This window comes from Mastigoproctus giganteus, chromosome 13 (genome assembly GCF_048544385.1).
Source record: "Mastigoproctus giganteus isolate SK-2022 chromosome 13, ASM4854438v1, whole genome shotgun sequence".
Taxonomy (NCBI): domain Eukaryota; kingdom Metazoa; phylum Arthropoda; class Arachnida; order Uropygi; family Thelyphonidae; genus Mastigoproctus; species Mastigoproctus giganteus.
In genome coordinates, this window is record NC_143587.1 from 43992484 (window position 1) to 44017941 (window position 25458).

The 25458-nt window shown below is 37.2% G+C and overlaps 1 protein-coding gene across 4 annotated transcripts in view; it reads right to left on the reverse strand.

Annotated features, from left to right (window-relative positions):
• Positions 1–25458, reverse strand: part of LOC150075997 (FERM, ARHGEF and pleckstrin domain-containing protein 2-like) — a 582027-nt gene that overhangs the window by 106990 nt on the left and 449579 nt on the right. For all 4 annotated transcript variants that reach the window (XM_090387911.1, XM_090387910.1, XM_090387913.1 and 1 more), the window contains 2 exons: positions 14860–14931; positions 1978–2046 (listed from right to left, as the gene is read on the reverse strand). In XM_090387911.1, coding sequence (XP_090244037.1) covers positions 1978–2046; positions 14860–14931 — 141 coding nt within the window. The remainder of the gene's footprint in view (positions 1–1977; positions 2047–14859; positions 14932–25458) is intronic.

The following is a 25458-nucleotide window of genomic DNA, read 5'->3' on the forward strand; positions in this document are numbered from 1 at the left end:
TAGTTTTCAATCCATGCTTGGAAGGGTACAGGGATTTCTATAAATTGGTGTCTCGGCAGTTCCATAAGTATTCCGTTATTTATTTTATTTTATTTTTATTATTAAGTCTGTATTTAATTTGTAGACGTATACAGTATTAGTTTTAAATAGGTTACAAAGGAAATTTGGGTTTGAAAAAAGAGTAGAAAAGGAATATCTCAGTTGACTGTAAATGACCCCAATATCAACCAGTTACCTCATTTTTCCACATTCTATAAACCAAATACAGTAAATCCCCGCTATTCGCAGTATCTATATTCGCGGTCGCTGATTTAATATAAAATGAAACCTAAAAAAATGTAAATTTTAAGGCGCTGTAAACATTTTCTGCCATAAAAAAGCATGGGCGTGGCTAAAATTATCTTTCCCGGTCAAAACAGCGCTCAGTGGGTGGGGGGAAGAGGGGTGACAAAATCGCGAGCGTGGATGTTTCTCGCTAATCCTTGTTCAGTATGTGTTATGCGCTTGTCATGGAAGGTTTCATCGTTTGCTTTTAATTAATTTATATGCTTATAAATTGAATAAATTTATCAATTTATAAATTGATATGCTTACAAAAACGATAAATCTACCGTTTTCAGTGTAAAACCGACTTTTTCGAGTGTGTTAACGGAAGAAAGTAATTTTATTGCGGACAAGTTCTTTCTAACCTGTACAAAAATATGGCTACGAATAACAAGGGAAATGTGAAAAGATCAAAGAAGGTGATGACATTAGCGAATAAAATTGAGTTATTAGATAAAATTTCTAATGGTGAAAGTGTCTTCTCAGTGGCAAAACATTATAAAATCAATGAGTCAACGGTACAATCAATCAAGAAATTGGAAGAAAAAATCTGCCGTAGTGTCCATGAAAATGCGCTAATTGCTTCAAAAATTTGTTCTGTAACTTGTGATGTTAAATTAGAAAAAATGGAAAAAGCTTTAAATCTGTGGATAGAAGACCGAACTCAAAATAAAATTCCGTTAAGTTCACTCATCATTCATGAAAAGGCAAAACAACTTTATCAACACTTTAGCAAAACTGGTGATAGCACTAGCAGGATAAGTTTTTTAGCTAGCAAAGGCGCTGGAATGAAATTTCTAATAAATATTACATTTAATATTAAATTGTTTCTTATTTTCATTTCGATGCCATATGCTTGCATTTCACTATGTACATAGTCATATTATGAAGGTACATATAATACATACATAGACAAAATTTTAGACTAGTTTTTCTTATATATTTCATACTTTGGAATGGAACCCCTTTATTACTATGGGAGCCATAACTCAGTATTCACATTTTCGGTATTCGCGGCATTTCTCAGGAACGTCTGTAAATCTGTATTTAATTTGTAGACTTATTATACAGTATAATAGTATATTATACTGTATAATAAGTATATTATACAGACTTATTATACATAGTATACAGTATTAGTTTTAAATAGGTTACAAAGAAAATTTGGGTTTGAAAAAAAAGTAGACCAAATGTGAGCTTTTCTGACACATGGACCAAATGTGAGCTTTTCTGACACATGGACCAAATATGAGCTTTTCTGACTTTTAGCAACAAAAAATATCATCAAACCCAGTTATTTAGCTTGTTTCTCTGAAAATTTCACAACATAAAATCAGAGATATAATATTTTTTTTTGTATGACAAAAGATACAAAACAATTTTTTCAGCCTAAAGTGAAAAAAAAGAAGAATTTTCAAAATTAATTTCTCAAAAACTAAGAGCATTGCCAACTAAAGATTTGGTAAACACACTTATCTCAGACAAGTCTAAAGTACTATCATAAAAAATAATAAAATAAATAATTAAAAAATTACATACACAGATATGTTTATCTGACTAATATCTAAAAAGTTGGTTGAAAAGAGCACTGAAATACATTTCAATAATATCTTGTGTGTATATTTTAAAAGGCACCAAAAATCTATTACTTACAAGGAAAAACATTCTTTGTTGATAACCTTTCCTGGATAACTTCTGTAGGCATCCTTCACGTATAAATTTCTAAGAAAAGTGTTAGAAACACAAAACAGTTGTTTTAGTTATTTAATGAAAATATATAACATCAGAAATTAAATAAATAGTACACTTTTTTAAACAGGGCAAATATGTATATCATTTTATCATTTTATTCTGTATTTATTAATATATCATTAATAAATACAGAAAATAACAATGGGTTCAGCAGCAAATCCTCAGGGGACTACACTGATAACACTGGTCCATCCTTTTATCCACAGCAGTAACTTGTTCTTATTGCCAAATGCTCCAGTTTGTATAGCAGTACTTGCAACAGTATCAAAAAATTTTCTATAATATAACTGCATGATATCAAAATTTTTTTCATCCAGTTCCTTTGTTACTCTGTCATAGTATCCAGCCAGACTGGTCAGACAAGATTGTCTCTTAACAAATCCATTCTGTGACTGCAGTATGATGCATTCCTGTCTATACAGCCCTGCATTGCATCTTTAACAGAGAATTTCATTATTTTCTCTGGAACAGATGTCAAGCTAATGGGTCTGTAATTACTCGTATCAACTCTGATTCCTCTTTGTGAACTGTTGTTGTTATTTGGTTTTTAGGAGCATTACCAACTAAGGCCATATTGCTCCGGGATATGCGGTGATCATTCCATGACCTTTCCGCATCCTCCGTATTTGGTGGTGGCGGGCTCGAACCCCGATCTAATCAAGAAGTGTGTGCTACGCACTGCTGCTCCTTCCCACCTGGCTATGGAGGCGCCCTCTTTGTGAACTGGGAATTCGAACGCCTCCAGTCCATTGGACCTTACCTGAAACTAAAAATGATTTTATAATCATGGCTAAAGGTTTACTTATTTCTTTTCCCACCTCCTTTAATATAACTGGATAGTTCCCCCCTCCACCACAGGTGCCTTTTTTTATGTTTAACTTTTTCTCTTCCAATTTTCTCGCTGTTATCACAAAAATCATTCAGCTCCCTGATACTCATCTGGCATCCCCATTCCTAAAAAATTCCTCATGTGTGAATGTAGATGCAAAATGCCTATTCAGTTTACCAGCAACCTGAGCAGGATGATTAACAGTTAAACTATTCATATCTAGTGGACCAATGTGGTTTATCTCCTCTCTCCTACCGTTTATATAAGTAAAGAAGTCTTTTCTGATTATGTTAACGTTCTTTGCCAGAGACTTCTCATAATCTAATTTACCTTCCCTAACCTCCTTTATGACTTGATTGCAGAATAGTTTATATCTACTGTAGGCATTGGAGGCTTGAAGTGGTGGAGCCCATGTTTAGTCTCCAGAGCTAAGATCTGGCCATCCCTCCCCATCTCTTCCATCATGATTGATGTCTTTTGAGGTTATGAAGAACACCATGGCAAGATCCAAACTTCCTTATATTTCGAGGGTACAGCTCTAAAACAGTGTTCGCAGGCTGGCTGCTAGTTAGTACTCCGGACAGAACCTATTGGTTCGGTCCGGTCCTAGGAGGCTTCTGTATCAGCCAGTGTATAATCCTGCTACCTCTACTCTGCCAGACAATGGCTGGAGGGAGTCCAAGTAGTGTGTGTGCGGGGTGCATTGTCAAGGCCATGCTACTTCGAGGATCTGGGTATATTCTTACCATGTATACGCCATATCCAAAAATTTCATTACTTCATACAGAATGTCCCCCCCCCACGAATTGTCAAACTAATAGAACAAGCTTATCTGAGAAAAGATCTAAACCTCCAAACACATCCTAGTTCATTTCACAAATATACGTGGTCTCAGTTCTAATCTCAGTGATGTCCATTTCCATTTACAATCTACCAAACCCCATTTACTTTTTCTGACAGAATCTCAGTTCTCGGTTGATTCAACCACTACTCATCTCAGTTGCCCAAATTATTTGCTGTATGATTCTTTTCGCCTTAAAGGTGTTACTTGTGCAAGGTTCGCTCCGATATTCCCTGTCAGAGACTTGGTAATTTGGAATCTCCTCTTTTCTATCTTCTCTAGTTAAAATCTCTCTCTACCTCATTCTGTCAAATTCATCTGTTGTCTCAACTGTTCTCCCAACTCCATTAATCACTTGGAACTCTTTGACTTCCTCTCTTTTCAACTTCTTTCTCCAGTCTAACTTTCCTAACAGTGAGGTAATTTTCCCTTGGTGATTTTAATGTTCACAACTCCAACTGGCTTCCTTTTTCTAGTCAAACAGACCCAGCTAGTCGAGATGTTTAGGCTTTTGCAATTACTAATGACCTTGCACAGATTGTTCATTTACCTATAAGAATACTAGACAATCCTAACCATATCAAACGTGCTTGATCTTTTTCTCACAAACAACCTTTCTAAGTACACGGTCGAAGTGAGTTGTCCTTTAGGCACCTCAGATCACACAACTTGGTGATTGTCTCTTCTCCAATGGAGCCTTTATATCATATCTATTCTGAACCTCGTGTTGTTTGGCATTACAAGAATGCAAAATGGGATGACCTGCAAGATTTCTTTTCTCCTTTCCCTTGGTTTGATTACTGTTCCAAAACTTCTGATGTCAACATTTGCTCAGATCATGTCAGTGAAATTATTCTTGTAGGAATGGAATCCTTTATTCCACATTCCACCTTAAAACCTCACCCTTTATCTAAACTTTAGTTTTCCAATAAATATGCTAACGCTGTTCAAGAGAAGAATGTTGTATATTGTAATTGGCTTGTTTCCAATTCTTCAGTTTCATTTTCTGCCTACACAGAGCTCACAACAACTGTAAAGCAATTATTAATCAGTCCAAACTAGATTTTGAACAGGCTAAGAGTAGAAAACTTGCATCTTGCCCTAATGGTAGCATTCTGGTCTCTTGCCAAAGCTATTGGCTGCACTTTTGCTCCCACCTCTGTCAAAACCAGATGGTTCTGTTGTCACTTTAGCCAAGGATAAAGCTGACCTGCTAGTGTCCCAGTTTTCTACCAACTCATGTATTAATGATCTTGGTAAAACATCTCCCACTATTCCCAGCACACCACATTCAATGTCTCCTGTGGTCTTTCGTAAAAAGAATGTCAGAAGGATTTGGACGAATTGATGCTAAGAAACCTCCAGGTTCTGATGGTATTAGTAGTAGTAGTAGTAGTGGCATGTGATGCAAGAAAGCAAGCGTATGAGCTTATGCAGCATCAGCCAAAAAAAAAAAAAAAATCACACCATTTCCTCCAAATGCCTGTCCAGTTCCTCCTTAAATTTATTCAACCTATCAACTTCCACAACGACAGATGGAAGTTTGTTCCAGCAATTAACCACCTGCTGGCTAAAGGCAAATTTCTGCACATCTATTCTACATCTGTCCTTTCTTTAATTTGAATTTATGCCCCCTTAGGTTCGTAATCTGAACAAGTGGAAGGATCCCATCAGAATTCAGCATGCTGAACCCATTCAAGGCCTCCACTTGTTCTCAAAACTTGTGCTCCTGAACTTATTCCTGTTCTTTGCTGCCTTTTTCATTTTCTAATTCCAAAGGTGTTTTTCCTTCTGCTTGGAAATTTGCTCATATCCAGCCAGTTCCTAAAAAAAGGTGATAAATTCCTCCAATTATTGTCCCATTGCAATTACTTCTACTCTTTCTAAAGTAATGGAGAAATCAATTAATCACCAACTCTTAAACCATCTAGAAACCTTCTGTCTGATCAACAATCGCTAGTATGGAGTCCATCAGTGTTGATCCACTTGTGATATTCTGACTTACGTTATCCATTTATGGACAAATTCAATGGAAAAGTTCGGTGAAACACAAGCAGTTGCTCTTGACATCTTAAAGGTTTTCGATCGTATTTGGCATAAAGGTCTTCTAAACAAGCTTCCATCTTATGGTTTGCTAACTATTTTTTTGTAATTGGTTATGCAGTTTTCTCTCTGAGAAAACAGGGAGCCATCTAACATCACTGAGGGTGATGTTAGATGGCTCCCTGTCTTTTAACTTCTCCACTAATGCTGGTCCCCCAAGGTTCAGTTCTTTCCGCCACTCTTTTCCTCTGGTATATTAATGACCTTCGTCCATTGTCTGCAAATCCTATCCATAGTTTTGCTGATGATAGCACATTGCATTGCACTTTCCAGTTTGAGAAACCTTGCCCTGCTTAAACAAACAGCTTCAACTTCTCGAATATCTGCTACCAATTCCTTAAATGCTGATCTCCAGGTAATTCTCCAGTGGGGCAAAGACAATTTATATGTCGCAAAAAGGATTCTTCTGCTCCTATGCTTATCTTTCATGACACTCTAATTTACAGGCAAGATGATATAGCTCTTTTGGGGATTACCCTGACTTCTAATCTCTCTTGGCACAAGCACATTATAAATATTGTTTCCTTCTACAAAACTTGGTTTTCTCTTTTGCTCTCGGCGTTACTTTTCTTCCAAACCGCTGTTTAATCTGTACAAATCGCAAATCCGCTCTACCGTGGAATATTGTTCCCACATTTTGGGCAGTGCCCCTAAAACCTCTCTCAGGCTTCTAGATTCCATTCAGAAGAGGGCAGTTAGGTTAATTAATGACTCATAACTAACAGAGTCTCTCCACTCGAGCTGTCTCATGACGTTCTGTTTCTGCTGCATGGCTTTTTTACAGATACTTACATGGACACTGTTCTTCTGAATTGGCTTCTATAATTCCCGCTCTCTCTCTCTCTCTTTCAAAACAGTCCGAACATGTGCCGCCACCAGCCAACATCCATTTACTGTTCAACTTCAAACTCACAGAACTCACTTTTCATCTTCCTCCTTTATTCATTCAACTGCCGTTTTCTGGAACAACCTTCCTTCATAAGTATTTCCTGAAAATTAGTCTACAGAAGTTCAAGTCTAATGTCAACAAATATCTTCTTTCATCTTCTCAACCTCCAACCCATGCATGGTACTAAGTACTATAGGTTCTAATACCTCTCGTGTTTGGGGGTTTCATAAAAAAAAAAAAATCTGTATCACCCAATAATTTGTATGCATCCCATACATTTTTCTTCTTTGCCATGAGTCACAGTTTATTTAATAACTATTTAGGTCTAAGCCTTCAACAGCATCTCTTAGTATAAAAAGCCTAGTAACTTCTATGATTACATCCTTATTATATATAAGGATGTAATCATATGTGATAAGGAATTCTTCACATATATAAATGTCAAGAAGAGCAGGACAAACCAGATCGGACCTTTACGTAAGGGAAAGGGGATAGTATTAAATACACCAGCTGCCATTGCAGATGAACTCAACAGTTATTTTGCATCGATATTTACAAATGAAAAATATGTAATTAATGATATTGAAATTTCGCAAGATTATTTAATGAAAAAACTTTCGAGCCTACAGGCCAGTAAGGCTCCTGGAGTTGATGGAATATACCCTATAATCTTAAGGGAGGTGGCAAGTGAGGGCATTGAACCATTGAGGCTAATTATGTGAGCATCACTAGACTCTGGGGAGATTCCTTTGGATTGGAAAAGTGCCAATGTATCTCCCATACATAATTTCCCACTTCACTCTAAGAGTGAAGTGGGAAATTATCAACCTGTCAGTCTGACTTCAGTGGTAGGGAAAATCATGGAGGCAACGATCAAGGGTGGAATTCAGGATCATTTGGATAGAATTCAAATTCTCAAGGATACTCAGCATGGTTTTGTAAAGGGAAAATCATGTTTAACAAATCTGGTTCGCTATTTTGAAAGGGTCACTCACGAGCTGGATTTAGGGAATAATTTCGACATTGTTTATTTAGATTTCAGAAAAGCTTTTGACTCAGTCCCACATAAGAGGTTGCTTTATAAGCTGGAACAGGTTGGAATCATTGGGAAAATCCTTGGATAGCAGGATGGCTTCAAGGCAGGAGGCAGAGAGTTGTGATAAATGTCTATTCCTGAGATTGGGTTGATGTAAGAAGTGGGGTTCCCCAAGGATTCAGTATTAGGACCACTGCTGTTTTTAATTTTCATAAATGACATCGATGAAGGGATAGAGGGTATGATGTCTAAATTTGCAGATGATGTTAAAATTGGTAGAGTAGTTAATGATCACTGTCAAGCTGAGCTTCTTCAGAGAGACCTAGATAGACTTCAGGAATAGTCAGAAAAATGGCAGCTATGCTTTAATCCAACAAAGTGTAAGGTATTACACCTGGGAAACAGTAATCCCAAAATAACTTATTCACTTGGTGGAGTTCAACTAAACCCAGTACTGGAGGAAAGGGACTTGGGTATTACAATACGGTCAGACATGAAATTCTCTGAACATTGTAAACAGGTTGCAAGGAAGGCCCATGGTGTCCTATTGATGATCTATCGAACTTTTGCAAGTAGAGATAGGGACGTGATAATCCCATTATATAAGAGTTTTGTTAGACCACACCTAAAGAAAGACACCGAACTTCTTGAAAGGGTGCAAAGACGGGTAACTCGCCTGGTGAGATCGGCAAAAGGGCGCCCTTATGAAGAAAGACTTCGAATATGTGGGTTGCAGATTTTGGAAACTAGACACCTTAGAGGAGATTTGATTGAGGTGTTTAAGTCTCTGAGAGGCATCAGGAAAATGAATGAGGACGAAATTTTCAAGCTTATAAACGATGCTAGAACTAGGGGTTGTTATTGTTATTTGGCTTAACGACACAAGGGCTGCTGAGGCCAAATTGTGTCTGCTCATAGTTTATTTAGTCGAAATATACCACTGTAGATGTTAAATTAAATACTCCTATATAGGCCAATACGTTTTAAATATATTACAAGTTCTTTTATGTTTGCTTCATTTCCCAGGATATGAGTTAAATCATGTGAGAGGTTCAGCCTAGACACCAACTGAAAAGTGTTTGACCGTATGGTTGAATATATAAAGGGGACAATCAAAGAGGAAATGCCTAACAGTAAGTTGACTGTCACAGGATGAACCCTGAGGTGGATCTTCTCCCAGTAGCAGGAACAGATGAGTATGATGAGTGTGTTTTGTCGTCTCTTTTGTCGAAAGCCTGAGAGCCACAGCTTTGGTTCTTGCTTTATCTGGTAAAGTTTATTGTTGGTGTTACTTTTCCAGATCTGTGACCAGTTGTCGTAACTTGCTTTGTGAATAACAGGCTTATAATCAGTGTAAGGAACCTGAGGATGTTCTGGGACAGCTGGTTGAGGATTTTTAGCTGCAAGATCCACACTTTCATTTCCTGGAATACCAGAATGGCCAGGGATCCAGCAAAAACTGATTGATTGATTAGACAGACTGCAGGAAAATAGCTGAGAATGAATGTGTTTCAAGGTAGGATGAGAAGATGAAAAATTCTTCCTTATGGCAGAAACAGCACTGAGCGAGCAGTGTAAATTATGGCAGGTGAGATGGAAAGTTCAATAATTTTACTGAGTGCTAATTTGATGGCATATAATTCGGCTGTGAAGACGCTGCAGACTAATGGTAGTGAGGCAGTAACCGTTAGAGAAGGAAAAACTGCAGCTGCACCAACCGTACTAGCTGTTTTGGATCCGTCAGTATAGACTTTACAGGCATGGGAGTTCAGAGTAGTGTGAGCTAAGTGTAACTGCCTGATATTAAAGGAAGGTACAGTATTCTTTCCCCACTCCAACAAATGTGTATCGTGGGAGGAAGAAACGTATGTCCAAGGTGGAACAGATGCAGTTGTGTCCTGAAAAATATCACTTAAATTGATATTCCAACTCTGAGAAAGCTCTTTAATCCTGATTGAAGCAGGTCTATTTTCATTTGGCTTGCTGTCATATAACAAATTCCACCGAGTATTATAAAGATACTCCCAACTGGGGTGAGATGGAAGACTCTGGATCTTAGCAGCATAGTGGAGCAGTAATGATTTCCTACGAAGATGTAATGGAGGATCATGTGCTTCGATATAGAGACTCTGGATTGGAGAAGTCCTAAAAGCGCCCAACGCAGTCCTGAGAGCACTGTGCTGGACAATATTTAGACATTGTAAAGTAGTGGCAGAGTCATACACCGGACAACAATAATCTAGCCATGACTGGATTAAAGTTCTATAAAGATGCAATAGTGTATACCGATCAGCGCCCCATGACATGGCCGAGACTGATCGCAGTATATTCAGATGCTTTAGACATGTATTTCTTAAATGAGAGATGTGAGCTTGGAAGTTCAGCTTGCTATCTAATATCACTCCAAGGAATTTAACGGTTCTTACAAGCGGGATTGGAATATTGTTTATTTGTACTGCCGGATCGGGATGGAGAGCTCGTTTCTTGCAAAAGTGGGTGAGAGTGCATTTCTTTTCTGATAGTCTGTAGCCATTCCGTGAAGTCACCGATTGTATTTTGGTAATGGCAAGTTGGAGCTGCCGTTCGATGGTGTTCATACTTTGAGATTGACAAGAAATTGTAAGGTCATCTGCGTACATGTAAGTTTCAACAGTTTTTGGGATGTCTCGTGTTATGCTGCTAACTCGGATTAAAAATAGTGTTGCACTAAGTATCGATCCCTGCGGGACTCCTTCTTCCTGAATGTGAGATGCAGAGAGTACATTTTTATATCGGATCTGAAAAGAACGCAATTGCAGAAAATTTTGAATTATTTTCGGCAAATGGCCCCTAAACCCCAAGTGGTAAAGGTCCATAATAATCCCATGACGCCATGTAGTGTCAAATGCCTTTTCAAGATCTAGGTTGACCACGACTAGATGTTGTTTCATGACAAAGGCATTGAGGATATGAGATTCGGCTTTGATAAGCATGTCCAGCTTTGATCTATTCTTCCGAAAGCCATACTGATGATCTGGAAGGAGATTTTTTGACTCCAGGATGTAAGTAAGCCTAGTGTGAACCATCCTTTCAAAAATTTTACCCAGGCAGCTCGTAAGAGATATTGGCCTATAGTTTTCAACACAGGAATGATTTTTTCCTGGTTTTGGTAAGGCAATAATGAAAGAATGACGCCAGGAAGAAGGATAGGCATTTTCGGAGAATATCCGATTATAAAAGATTAACATGGTACTCAAATCTTCTTGAATTAAATGCTTCAGCATAACATAATGAACTCCATCTGGGCCTGATTTTTTTTTTTTTTTTTTTTTTGATTTGGTAGTTGTTGGCGCATCGGCTTCTGTGGCCATATTGCACCTCCCAAGGTTTTTGCAGTACTTTGATCCAAGCCCGAGGCAGGAATCGAACCCGTGACCTTTGGGTCGCCGGGCAGGTACTTTACCCACTCGGCTAGCCCGGTCGGCCTCTGGGCCTGCAGCACTGTTTGAAGATCTGTTTAACGATTCTTGAAGTTCTATGAATGTAAAGGGTTGGTTGTACGGGAAAGAGTGGTGCGTGAAAAAGTTGATTTTATATCGTTCTGCACTAGCTTTGATGTTCTGAAATGTGGACCCATAGGAGGCAGAAGCAGAGATTGTAGCAAATGATTCAGCAAGTGCATTAGCAACTTCTTCAGCTGTAGATAGGTCTTTCCCTTTCCAATGAAGTATTGGAGAGGGCATACGAGCGAATTTCTCATTTAGTGCCTGTATTTTTTCCAGATGAGGCGTGTGTCGGTGTCTTTTGTGATTGTTGAGGCAAAAGCGATCCACGAGTTTCGTTTCGCTTTCCGTCTAATTTGCCTTGCTTTTTGCTTTAAACCTTTTATAAGCAATGTGGTTATTAGTGGTGGGATTCTTACAGAAATTATTTCAAGCTTGGTTTTTTCCCTGTTTGGCAGTGAAGCAATCTGCATTCCACCAGTGATTTCGGTGATTGCGATATGTCTTGGATTTTGGAATGTAGGTATTTGCTGCAGTCAGAATCTGATTGGTGATGTAAGTATTTACATCATCAATAGGTTCTTTTTTAACGTAAAGTCTGTCTAGAAGTATTTGAGCAGAATAGCCATCCCAGTTCGCCTTTTTAAACTTCCAAGAGGATCGTTGATCAGGATTTGGTATTACTCCTGTTTGTAAGGAGCAAATGATCGGAGAGTGATCACTGTTAAAAGGATCGGTTAATACAGACCATGTCATGATTGGAAAGATGGAAGGTGAGCAAACTGACAAGTCAATTTGAGAAGTAGATCCTGTAGGTAGGTGGGTGTAGGTAAAAGATCCAGAGTTTAATAAATTTAGGTCATTATTATTTATAAATTCCTCAATCAACTTGCCTCTTCTGTCCATTGTAGCTGATCCCCACAATGGATGGTGTCCATTAAAGTCACCGAAAAGACAAATTGGAGTTGGAAGTTGTGCAATGAGGTTGTCAAGTTCTGATTGGGCAAGTGATAGAGATAGTGGAATATAAATCGAAACAATGGTAACTGAAATACCAACTGCAATCCGAGCTGCCACAGCTTCTAGGGTGGTTCTTAATTGGATCAGTCTGGACAGTACGTTAGTATTTACAAGAATGGCTACTCCTCCACGGGCAGGAGACTCTGGGCTTCTGTCTCGTCTGTATATCATAAAATTTGAGAATTTCGGCGAAACTTGTGGTGACAAGAATGTTTCCTGTAGGCATATACCTATGGGATTAAACTGAGAGATTAAATCCCTTATGTCATCAGAATGGCTGCTTAGTCCTCTACAATTCCACTGTATGATGTTAGGCATTATTTTGGTTTGGCTGAAGATGATTCATCTGACTGTTTTTTACATGCAGGGCATTTTTTTTCGGTCTTTTTTTGGGAATAAGGGGCGTCCAGTATCCATAGTATCATTGGCATGGAGTTCTAGGATAGGGTCTTCATAATTTTGGTGTATATCCACTTCCATAGTGTTGGTTGGTGGATCAGTTTCCTTAGGGTCTTTATTAGGTTTCAATCTTTCTGCATCATTTGAGACTGTCACAGTATCAATTGGGATACTAATTGGGGTGTTGGTGGCATTGCTGGTTTTAGTTTTAGAATTTTCTTTTCCAGTGGTTGACAAGGTTGCTTTAACCCAATTAGCTAGCGAGACGTTGGGCGGTATTGACACATCTGTTTGAATTGCAGTTGTATGAAAACTTCGGGTTCAAGAGGCATATGATGGACTTGGCATGGTCAACATTATTTGTCTGCATGCCTCAGGATATGTGACTTTATGTTCTACTTTGTATTTTTGGATTGTCCTACCTGTTTTCCACATCTCACATGATTTAGAAAAGGCGGGGTGATTGCCTTTGCAGTTGGGGCAAATGGGAATTGTGGCTGGACAATCTGCCTGTGTATGATCTTTTGTTCCACAAATAGGACAGATGGCATCACCTCTGCATGCCTGCTGTGAATAGCCATATTTCTGGCATTTAAAACAGCGAAGAGGATTCGGGATGTATGGTCGAATTCGGCAGTTTAAATATCCAGCTTTTACTGAGGATGGCAAATCAGGAGTACTAAAAGTTAAAATGATGGAACGAGTTGGAATGAGATTTCCATCTTTTTTTGTCATAATTCTTTTAGCAGCGATTACCTTTTGATGGCTAAGTTCTTGGACTAATTCCTCCTCAGACACTGTAATTAAGTCCCATTCTGTTATGACTCCTTTAGATGAATTTAAGATATTGTGAGGAGTAACAGACACTGGCAATCCACCAAATGTAGTTGTCTTTAATAGCCACTCAATGTTTGGATGTGGCTGTTTCAACCAGGAGATCTCCTGATTGTAGTCGCTTAACCATTTTTGGTGATCCTACAATAGATTCTAGATGTCTTTGAATCATAAATGGTGATAACTTGCCCATGGGCTGCGTGGACAGAGAGTGTATGACAAGAAAATTAGGGATGCCTGGACGCTGTGCTTCAGTTTGAAGCCTTTTTGGTTAATTAGTATTATCATGACAGGATTCTTGTCTTGAGCTTGAAGGCTCTAAGGGTGGAAAATTGTTTGAATCCACAATAGCTCCTTTTGGCCCTGGGGGGTTTATCTTTACCGTCCAGGTTACCGGCCCCGCCACGGGGAGGCAGGAGCAGTGCCACGAGGTGACCAAGCGGCTGAGTTAGTAAGTTAGTACTAATAGAAAAAAACAGAAAGGTGGTTTTCCTTTCTGGGCTTCTGCCTACTTCTTGTAGTGCGAGAGAGCTACTATGCTATAGAAATCAAGAAAACGGTGTTTGAAACTAAAAATAGAAACTTCGCTCAAATGTTCTCTGTAGAAAAACGCTTTGGAAAACGCACTAGAATCGCTTGGCCACGGAACACTTGGCACCCGGGGCCTAGAACTAGGGGACATAAATTCAAGTTATGGGGGGGGGGGAATGTTTAGTTGGACTGCAGGAAGTTTTATTTTAGCCAACGAGTTATAAATTATTGGAATAAGTTGCCTTCATGGGTGGTAGAGGCTGACAGTTTGGGGAAATTCAAAGGTCATCTGGATAGTACCTTGGGAAGCGCATAGGATGATAGGTTTAATTTCCGTTTCTTTTATTAATTAGTATTATTTATGTATTTATTATTATTTTTTTATCATTGTTCTGTGATTTTTTTTTGGTTGGTGCAGCATAAAGCCATAGGCTTTCTTGCACCATGCAGCCATTACTAATACTAACACTAATCCCTGAATTTCTCTCATTTAGAATTTGCAGTTGGTAACTTTACCAGTTGGTCACCCTACACAGAATTTAAAAACTGTCTTATACTATAGTGATCTTCATGAAAGTAAAACTATTTCCCTTGCCTTTAATGGTAGTTAATTTAAGTAAATCTCACATACACTGTGATCACTGCCACCTAGCTGCTGATAAGATTAAGAATACTGCTTTCTCCCTTTGCCTCTCTAATGCTGGTAGAAAACAATAATATCCAATAAATTCACAAAGTCTAGCTACTGTGTGAGTGACTGTATATAGTACCTGCAAAAACCACAAGACTATAACTACTTGGAATAATTTTTATGCTTACCCTTCCTGAATGAAGAAGGTTATCAATTCCTATGAGATCTCTTTGAAGTTCCATAAGCTTTACAAAGTTTTCCTGTAAAAATAAAAAGCAGTATATAATCAAAATAGATAAAAGTGCATGATTTTAACTTTATTATTTTGTTTTAAGTGCATGAAAATTAAAAATCCACTTCCTTGAAACATATTAGCATTAGTATGAATAATATGAACACAGGCTTTCCAACCAAAACATAAGATAAAAAATCTGATTTCTGTGTTTGTGTGTGTGTGTGTGGGGGGGGGGGGCACTGTGCAAGTGTAGAATTAGACATAGTCATAATACAATACTAAAACCTCAGAATATTCACGCAATGATCTTTTAAGAGGGAATACTCAATATTAGTTAACTGCACCTAGTTCTGAGATTGAAAAATTAAACGATGCAGTATTTTTAAGCATGTTAGCAAATATGCATAATATGCTTATTGTCTTCATAATGTCAGTCTGTCTACATGAAATAACTCAGTTCCTAGTGGACGTGGATGGATTATCCTGAAATTTTGCATTTGGACCTTTTAAAAAAAATTTGTTGAGCCATTCAAAATTTCATTAAAATTGGACCAATTTAATACAATTAAAATTATAAGCTCTCAGGTGATGATACAAAATATGCATAGCATATTCTGTAGCATCACCTGATTAATTATACTATTTAATTATACTATTATCCAGCAATAATTATTTCATTTTCCATCCACATGTAATAACTCAACCCCAAGTGAATGGATTTTCGTGCAATTTTATATTTGGCCTTTAAGAAGATTTGCCAAGCCATCCCAAATTTCATTAATATTAGACCAAGAGAAACACAACTACTATTTCTTTGTCCATCTATCCACATGTAGTAACTCAACCCCCAGTGAATGGATTTTCATGAAATTTTATATTTTGCTTTTTCAGAATGATTTGTTGAGCCTTCCCAAATTTAATTAAAATCAGACCAATAAAAATCTGGCAATTGTTATTTATTTAATTTTATGTATCACATAGGCTGTCTACATAACTGTATGGTATCCAGAAAATTCAATGAAAATACAATTCACTGATAAATAACACAATAAAAAAAAAGTAACACAGTAATAATGTTTATTTTTTATGTCTTTCAGTACAACTTCTACAATTTAAATTAAATTTTAATATTTAATTTTTAATAATTTAAATTATGAGTGATTCCTCAAAAGTAGATTTATCATACCATTTCCTGGCTGAAATGCATTAACTGCTGTCTTTAATCTTTGAGCATAGTCTATATTTTTTTTAGTGGGTTGCATCCACTTATATATTGTTCAATAATTAAATTGATTAAGGGTTAAATGATTTTATTACTTTTGCAGAAATACAGTCAGACCTCTATATAACAAACTCGAACATTCACTTGAAAAAATTAATTCACAATACAGAAATTTAATTATAAAGAAATATGACCTTTTCAACCATGCAAAATTCTGTAAATTCAGAAATATAGTAAAAGATGGGAAATAAATGTTAATGAATAAATTTTACAACATTTTAAAGTAATTATTTTATTAAGAAATTACTACTTACACGATCAGCACAACATATTAGTACACTTTTACGAATTATGTCGTAAAATATTTGATTATTTTTTGTTGTGCATTGGATTTTACTGTACATCGTTCATAAAAATGTTCGCAAATGTTTAAATTTGCATTTTTTTTCCCACTGAAGGCCTCAACCCAAAGCTTCAAATGCTGCTAACATTTCTTGTTTGAAAGGTTTAATATTGCCCTCATTTTCATCCAACTCATCATTGAATATTGTCACTAGTTTTTTGAATGCTCCCCAAAATGTTGGAATCACTTGGATATTTGACTACTATGACATCATTATCAACTCCTAAAAATTTGTCAAGAACAATTTCTCCCCTCGATCAAACCTCACTTGGAACTCTTCCCAAGATAGCTCAATGTCTTGTAGTAGTTCATCCCTCTCATTGGAGGTAAATTACAGTGCGGTAATTTTCCCTTGGTGATTTTAATGTTCACAACTCCAGCTGGCTTCCTTTTTCTAGCCAAACAGACCCAGCTAGTCAAGATGTTCAGGCTTTTGCAATTACTAATGACCTTGCAGATTGTTCATTTGCCTATAAGAATACTGGACAATTCTAACCATACAGCCAACACGCTTGATCTTTTTCTCACAAACCACCCTTCTAAGTACATGGTTGAAGTGAGTGGTCCTTTAGGTACCTCAGATCACAACTTGGTGATTGTCTCTTCTCCAATGGAGCCTTTATATCATATCTATTCGAAAATTGTGTTGTTAGGCATTACAAAAATGCAAAATGGGATGACCTGCGATATTTCTTTTCTTCTTTTACTTGGTCGGACTACTGTTTTAAAACTTCTAATGTCAACATTTGCTCAGATCGTGTCAGTGAAATTATTCTTGTAGGAATGGAATTCGTTATTCCACACTCCACATTAAAATCTCGTCCTTTATCTAAACCTTGGTTTTCTAATAAATGTGCTAAGGCTGTTGCATATCGTAATTGGATTGTTTCCAATTCTTCAGTTTCATTTTCTGCCTACATCAAAGCTCGCAACAATTGTAAAGCAGTTATTAATCAGTCCAAACTAAATTTTGAACAGGCTAATAGTAGAAAACTTGCTTCTTGCCCTAATGGTAGCCGATCATTCTGTTCTCTTGCCAAAACTATTGGCCGCAACTTTTGCCCATCTCTGCTCCCACTTCTGTCAAAACCAGATGGTTCTGTTGTCTCTTCAGCCAAGGATAAAGCTAACCTGCTAGTATCCCATTTTTCTTCCAACTCAAGTATTCATGATCTTGGTAAAACACCTCCCACCATTCCCATCACACTCCATTCAATGCCTCCTGTGGTCTTCCACCAAAAGGATGTCAGAAGGATTTTGACGAATCTTGATGCTAAGAAAGCTCCAGGTCCTGATGGTATTTCTCCTCGTGTTCTCAAAATCTGTGCTCCTGAACTTACTCCTGTTCTTTGCCGCCTTTTTTCACTTTCTTATTCCAAATGTGTTTTTCTTTCTGCTTAGAAATTTACTCATATCCAGCCAGTTCCAAAAAAGGGTGACAAATTCCTCCAATTATTGTCCCATTGCAATTACTTTTACTCTTTCTAAAGTAATGGAGAAATCAATTAACCGCCAACTCTTTAACTACCGAGAAATCTGCCGCCTGATCCATGATTGCAAGTATGGATTCTGTCAGTGTCAATCCTCTGGTGATATTCTGGTTTATGCCACCCATTCATGGATAGATTCAATGGAAAAGTTCGGTGAAGCACAAGCAGTTGCTCTTTACATCTCAAAGGCTTTCGATCGTGTTTGGCATAAAGGTCTTCTAAACAAGCTTCCATCTTATGGTTTGCCAACTGTTTTTGTAACTGGTTTTTCAGTTTTCTCTCTGATCGCTCAATGAGGGTGATGGTAGATGGCTCTCTGTCTTCTAACTTCTCCACTAATGCTGGTGTTCCCCAAGGTTCAGTTCTTTACCCCATTCTTTTCCTCTTGTATATTAATGACCTTCGTCCATTGACTGGAAATCCTATTCATTGTTTTGCCGATGATAGCACATTGCATTCCACTTTCCAGTTTGAGAAACCTTGCCTTACTCAATCAGCTTCAACTTCTCAAATATCCGCTACCAATCTCCAGGTAATGCCAATTACTTAAATGCCGATCTCCAGGTAATTCTCCAGTGGGACAGACAACTCAGTTGATTTCAATTCTTCTAAAACTCAGTCGTGTCTTATATCTCACAAAAAGGATTCTTCTCCTCCTATGCTTATCTTTGGTGACACTCCGATTTCTAGGCAAGATGATATATCTCTTTTGGGAATTACCCTGACTTCTACTCTCTCTCTCTCTTGGCACAAGAACATTATAAATATTGCTTCCTCTGTATCTAAAAAACTTGGGCGTTACTTTTCTTCCAAACAGCTGTTCACTCTGTACAAATCGCAAATCCGCCCTAACATGGAGTATTGTTCCCACATCTGGGGCAGTGCCTCCTAAACCTCTCTCAGGCTTCTGGAATCCATTCAGAAGAGGGCAGTTAGGTTAATTAATGATGCATCTCTGACAGAGTCTCTCCACTCGCTGTCTCATAGACGTACTGTTTCAGCCGCATGCCTTTTCTACAGATACTTGCATGGCTACTGTTGTTCTGAATTGGCTTCTATAATTCCCACTCTCTCTTTCTAAACTGTTTGAACACGTGCCGCCACTAGCCAACATCCATTTACTGTCTAACTTCAAACTCACAGAACCAACCTTTCATCTTCCTCATTTATTCATACAGACGTTCAAGTCTAATATCAAAAAATATCTTCTCTCGTCTTCTCAACTTTCAACCTAAGAATGGTACCAAGTACTATAGGTTGTAATACTTCTTGTGTTTGGGGTTTTCATAAAAAAAAAAAAAAAAAAATCTGTTGTTGTGGACGAGAGAAGTTTGAATGAATTCAAGGAAGATTTTTTTTTTTTTTTTTTTTTTTTTTTTTGGTTTTTAGGAGCATTAGCAACTAAGGCCATATTGCACTCAAGGAAGAACTAGACAAATTATTGGAGCGGATGGACAGACGATGTGGAATTTTTTTTTTTTTTTTTTGGCTGATGCTTTATAGGTTTGTTTTCTTGCATCATATGCCACTACTACTAATGAAGTTAGAGAACAAGTTTATATGAAGGGAGCATACAGAAAATTAAAAAGTATAATGGGGTATATCATTGAAGAAAACATCTTGATCTCAAATGACTACTTGAAGATGCCGTGGTAGAGGGGATTTGCAATTTGAAGTGAGCATCATCCTGGTATTGAGCAAAATGAAATGCTCATTAATGTGAAAAAGATGAGGTATTATAAAATGTTAAGCAGACAGCAAAGAAAAACTCTCAGATTTTTATAACTATTAAATGTAGAAACCTTGCTTAAAAGTTAAATGGCATTCCTGGTGCTAATACAACTTTAGATAAAGAATGGAAAAAATATAAAAAGAACTTGGGTGAAAGTAAAAAAGAGGTATGAGGACAGAAGGTCTGCAAAGACCCATGATGTTAAAGAGGCAATTAGAGAAAAGAAAAAATATTACAGAAACTTTTGGCAAATAGTACTATTATTAGTTCTATCCTTAGTGTAATATAAAGAAAAGTGCAAGAAAAGGATTAAACTAAGTGTGAAAGAGACTACAGAAAAATATTCGGTAAATTCTTGGATCATGAAAACCTATTTTTGTTAAAAATTTAGTTAAAAATCACTGAATGATGGGTTTCCACAACTAAAATAGTCAAAAACAATGAGGAAAACTTAAAATAAATGAGGAAGATATTAAAGAATTACTGAGCAAATACTTTAAGAATTTTCATATACCATCTCTATTATTAAGGCAGAAAAGTTCATAGAAAATAGAATAAATGAAAAGGCGACAGTGCAGGGTCAAAGTGAGCAACGTGAAATTACAAACCTGTGTACCTGACCTGTTCTAGGCAAAAATAATTGAGTCAGTGATCAAAGCATTAATGTAGGGGCATCTTGACAAAGAGTTATACAGTAATCACAGCACAAATTTTTTAAGGATAGATCTTATCTGACCAATCTGATGGGCCTAAGATGTACAAACAAAGAAACTGGATGCGAAAAATAATTCTAACACTTATTATGTATAAGTATATGTATACTTATTAAATTTCAACAAAGCTTTTGATACTGTTTCACATGAAAGACCATTATACAAATTGGAGCAGCATTGGAGGGAAGTTACTGCCATGGATGAAAGGATAGTGGAATAGTACTGTTTTAAATATTTATTAATGATACTAATGAAGACATAGAAGCAGAAACTAAGGTTTATCATGGACCATACTGTATATGGGTAGCAGTAATTCCAGATTAACATACGAATTATTTGATTCTTGCACTGTTTCTACTGGAATGAGAAGCGGCCTGGAAAACAAGGTGCAGGGAATTCCAGATACTGCTGGGAGTCATTGGGGAACAAGTAAATACATGGGCTGTGTTAGGGTAGCTAAGAATAGGAACAGGTGCATGTATACTTGCATGTACACCAATGCTAGGAGTTTGGTAAATAAATTTGATGAATTTGAGGTATAGGTCGAAACATCAAAGGCAGATATTGTTGGGATATCAGAGATGTGGTGTCAAACAGATATGAGGAATGCAGAACTGTAATTTGGAGAGTACAATGTGTACAAGAAGGATAGACAGAATTGGAAGGGAAGAGAGGTTATGCTATTAATTAAGAAACACATAAAATCCAAGGAAGTATAGCCAGTCAACATGGCTGGACGGTGCAGTGTCGAGTCAGTTTGGTGTGACATAAGCACCGGGAAAGAAAAATTGAGAGTAGGAGTGTGTTGTAGGCCTAATGACTCAGTTGAGTATAATAAACAACTGTACAGAGAAATATAAAGTGAGCCAGTAAATCAAAGTGTCTTATAATGGGGGAATTTAATTTCCCAGTTATTTACTGGAATTTGTGAGTTGGTCAACTCACACACTAGCAAGTCTTTTGTGCATTTATTGAATGATTGTTTCCTACAGCAGCTGTAGGAAACAATTAGAGGAAAAAAGGAAAGTAGAGGGAGTAATACTTTTTATCTGATTATCAGTAGTGATTGTTCATGCATTAAGAATCTGCAGGTAAAGGACCCACTAGGTGGCAGTGATTAAAGTGTGCCGAAGTAGGATTTACTCAAAGAGTTAACTACCATCAGGGGTAAAGGTAAGGTTTTTTTGCTTTCGTAAAGGTGAATACGGTGGTCTGAGACAGTATTTGAATTCTATACGGTGGGACCAACTGATGATGTTACCAACAGAAAATTCAAAATGGGAAGAATTCAAAGAATTAATCTTGGAAGCTACTAGGCTTTTCATACCAACTAAAAAATATTGTTCAAGGTTTAGGCATAAATGGATGTCAGATGAACTAACGAGACATGTGGCAGAGAAGAAAAATGCATGGGATACATATAAATTAAAAGGTGACATGGAAGCCTATGATAGATATAAGCTGGTCTGTAACCAAGTCACAAAGGAGGTTAGGTAGGCAAAGGCAGATTACGAAAAATCTTTGGCAAAGGATGCAAAGAAAAACAACAAAGACTTCTTTACTTATGTACGATCTAGAAGGAAGGGAATGAATCAGATTGGTCCACTTGATATTGATGGTTGAACTGTTGATGATCCTGCTCAGGTAGCTAACAAACTAAATGAGTATTTTGCATCTACATTCACACATGAGGAGTTATTCAGGGAGGGGAATGCCAGAGGTGAATTAAACTCTGTGGCAGTGAGCTAGATGATTTTTTAATAACTGAGAGCAAAGTGGAGAAGAAATTGTTGAAGATAAATATAAGAAAGGTACCTGAGGTAGATGGGATCTATCCAGTTATATTAAAGGAGGCAGCAAAGGAAGTAAGCCTTAGCCATAATTATGAGAGCTTCCTTGGACTCAGGGGAGGTACCCATGGCCTGGAGATGTGCAAATGTGACCCCAATTCACAAAGGAGTATCAAAGGGTGACACAAGTAATTACAAACCGTTAATTTAACTTGTTTCAGGGAAATTAATGGAGTCACTGGTTAAAGAAGCACTGCAGGATCATCTAGACAAGACTTCAGTTATAGCTCGGACACAACATGGGTTTGTTAAGGGGAAGTCTTTGAATGGATACCATGATGTGGTCTCAAAGGAACTGGATGCAAAGAATAATTTTGATATCATATACTTGGATCTTAGAAAGGCTTTTGATACTGTTGCCCATGGAAGACTGCTGCACAAATTGCAGCAATGTGGCACTGGAGGCAAATTGCTCCTATGGAAAGGAATGGTTGAGTAGGAGAAGACAGAGAGTGGTAATTAATGGACACTGCTCTTCATGGACTAATGTTATTAGTGGAGTCTTCCAGGGTTCAGTGTTGAAAGATTGTTTTTTACACTGTTGAGTCCATTGTTGTTTTGTGTATTTATTAATGATATTGATGATGGTTTATCAGGCTTAATGTCCAAGTTTGCAGATGATACGAAGGTCAGTAGGGTTGTTAATGACACTAATGACAGTACGCTGCTGCAATATGATCTAGAAAAGTTGAGCAGATGGGCTGAGAGGTGGCAACTGAAGTTTAACACTGACAAATATAAAGTACCATATATGGGAAGCAGTAATCCCAGAGTAATGTATGAACTGTGTGGTACTACACTGACAGAGGTAGGGATTGAAAAGAACCTGGGGGGTAATTGTGCAGGCAGATATGAAGTTTTCTGAGCAGTGCAGACCGTCTGCAAGAGTAGCTCATGGTGTCTTGTCAATGATATAGAGGAAAGTTTCTAGCAGGGATAAGGAGGTGATTATTCCCTTGTATAAAGCAATGGTGAGGCCACACCTTGAGTACTGTGTGCAGGTCTGGAGGTCTCATATTAAGAAAGGCTTAAGTTTTGCAAATTACAGTGTCTGGAGACTAGGCACCTGGAAAGTGATCTGATTGAGGTGTATAAAGCCTTCAATGGTTTGAGCATGCTCAATGTTGATTCTTCCTCTTGCTCAGAATAATCACCTGAGAGGGCATAAATTCAAATTGAGGAAACAAGTTGTAGGATAGATATGCGGAATTTGCCTTTAGCCAGCTGGTGGTTGATTGATGGAATAAACTTCCATCTGTCATAGAAGTTGATAGCTTAAATAGATTCAAGGCAGAATTAGACAATCATTTGGAGTGAGTGGATGGGTGAAATGAGAAGGGTTTTTTTTTTTTTTTTCTTGGTGATGCTATATAAGCTTGCTTTCTTGCATCATGTGCCATTACTAATGCTAATTACCTGGCATTACATTGAAGGTAGTAGAGTAGAGTAAAAAGACTTTGGGTTAATTGTACAGTCTAAGATGAAGTTTTTTGGGTAGCATAGTTAGGCTTGTAGGACAATTCAGGGAGGGGGGGAAGTTTATGGCAATAACAGAGAGGAAATATGCCAGTAGCAACAAGAAGGTGACCGTCCTGTTGTATAAAGCAATGGTTAGGCGATATCTTGAATACTGCATGACTGTACTGCTTGAGTACTTTTAGGTAGGATGTGGATCTGTTGTAACAGGTGCAGAGAAGAGCAACAAGATTAGTCAGCGACACAAAGGGATATGCTTACCATAAAAGAGTTCAGCTCTGCAAACTGCAGCATCTGGAAACTAGGCACCTGGGGGAAGGATCTGTCTGAGGTGTTTTAGGTCGTAAATGGATTGAGTAAATTAAATGCAGATGATATCATGACTCTTGTTCATATGATACACACATAAGGGGACATAAATTTAAACTGAAAAAGATAGATGTGAGAAAATTTGCTTTCAGCTGGAGAGTGATTGATTATTGGATAAATTTCCATCTTATGTTGTGGAGGTGGTTAGTTTGAATATATTTAAGGAAGAATTAGAAAAATTCTTAGAAAGGATTATCCATTCTTTGATCCATGAGGTTATCCTCATTTGTTTATCCATCAAATGAGGCTAGTTTTTTTTTTTTGGCTGATGCTTTATATAAGCTTGCTTCTTTGCATCATTTGCCTCTACTAATACTACATCAGGCCTGAAATTCTGAAAGCTGGAGAGAAATTAAACACCACAGTTGTTACATCACATTATCTAGGGCTCAACTTCCAAAGGCCAAGTTCCTGAAGATTGGATCAAGAAATAATTTTACCAATATATAAAAAACGAGAATATAAGGTTAAATGTGGAAATTACAGGGAATTTCACTCTTTAGTGCACCAGATAAAATCTATGCTAGTATCTTAGTGAAGAGGATTAGATAAACTTGGAGGAACGTCAATACTTAGGTTAAAAAAGGGATGCTGAAATCAAATATTCATGCTAAAACAAATTATAGAAATTCATGGGAATATAACAAGAACCTGTATTTAAGGGTTGTTGATCTTGAAAAAGCATGTGATAAAATATACAGAAATCTGCAATCAGTATTAGTCATATGGTACAGGTATGCACCAGCAAAAATAAAAAAAAAAAACTAAATAAATAAAATACAGGTAACCCTCATATAACATAGTAGTTAGGTTCCTATAAAATCTCGTGTAGTGTGAAACTGTGTTATACGGGTCTAAGAAACCAGTACAAAAAGGAGGGTTACATTCCAAAAGCTAATAAAAATACAATTTTTTTATAACTATTGGAAACTTAATTATTATTAAAAATAGTAATAACTGAAAAACCAGCTTACAAACTGTGATATATATACAGTAAACCCCCGCTATTCGCAGGAGGTTACGTTCCTGAGAAATGCCGCGAATACCGAAAACGTGAATACTGAGTTATGGCTCCCATAGTAATAAATGGGTTCCATTTCAAAGTATGAAATATATAAGAAAAACTAGTCTAAAATTTTGTCTATGTATGTATTATATGTACCTTCATAATATGACTATGTACATAGACAGTACATAGTAAAATGCAAGCATATGGCATCGAAATGAAAAATAAGAAGCAATTTAATATTAAATGTAATATTTATTAGAAATTTCAAACCAGTGCCTTTGCTAGCAA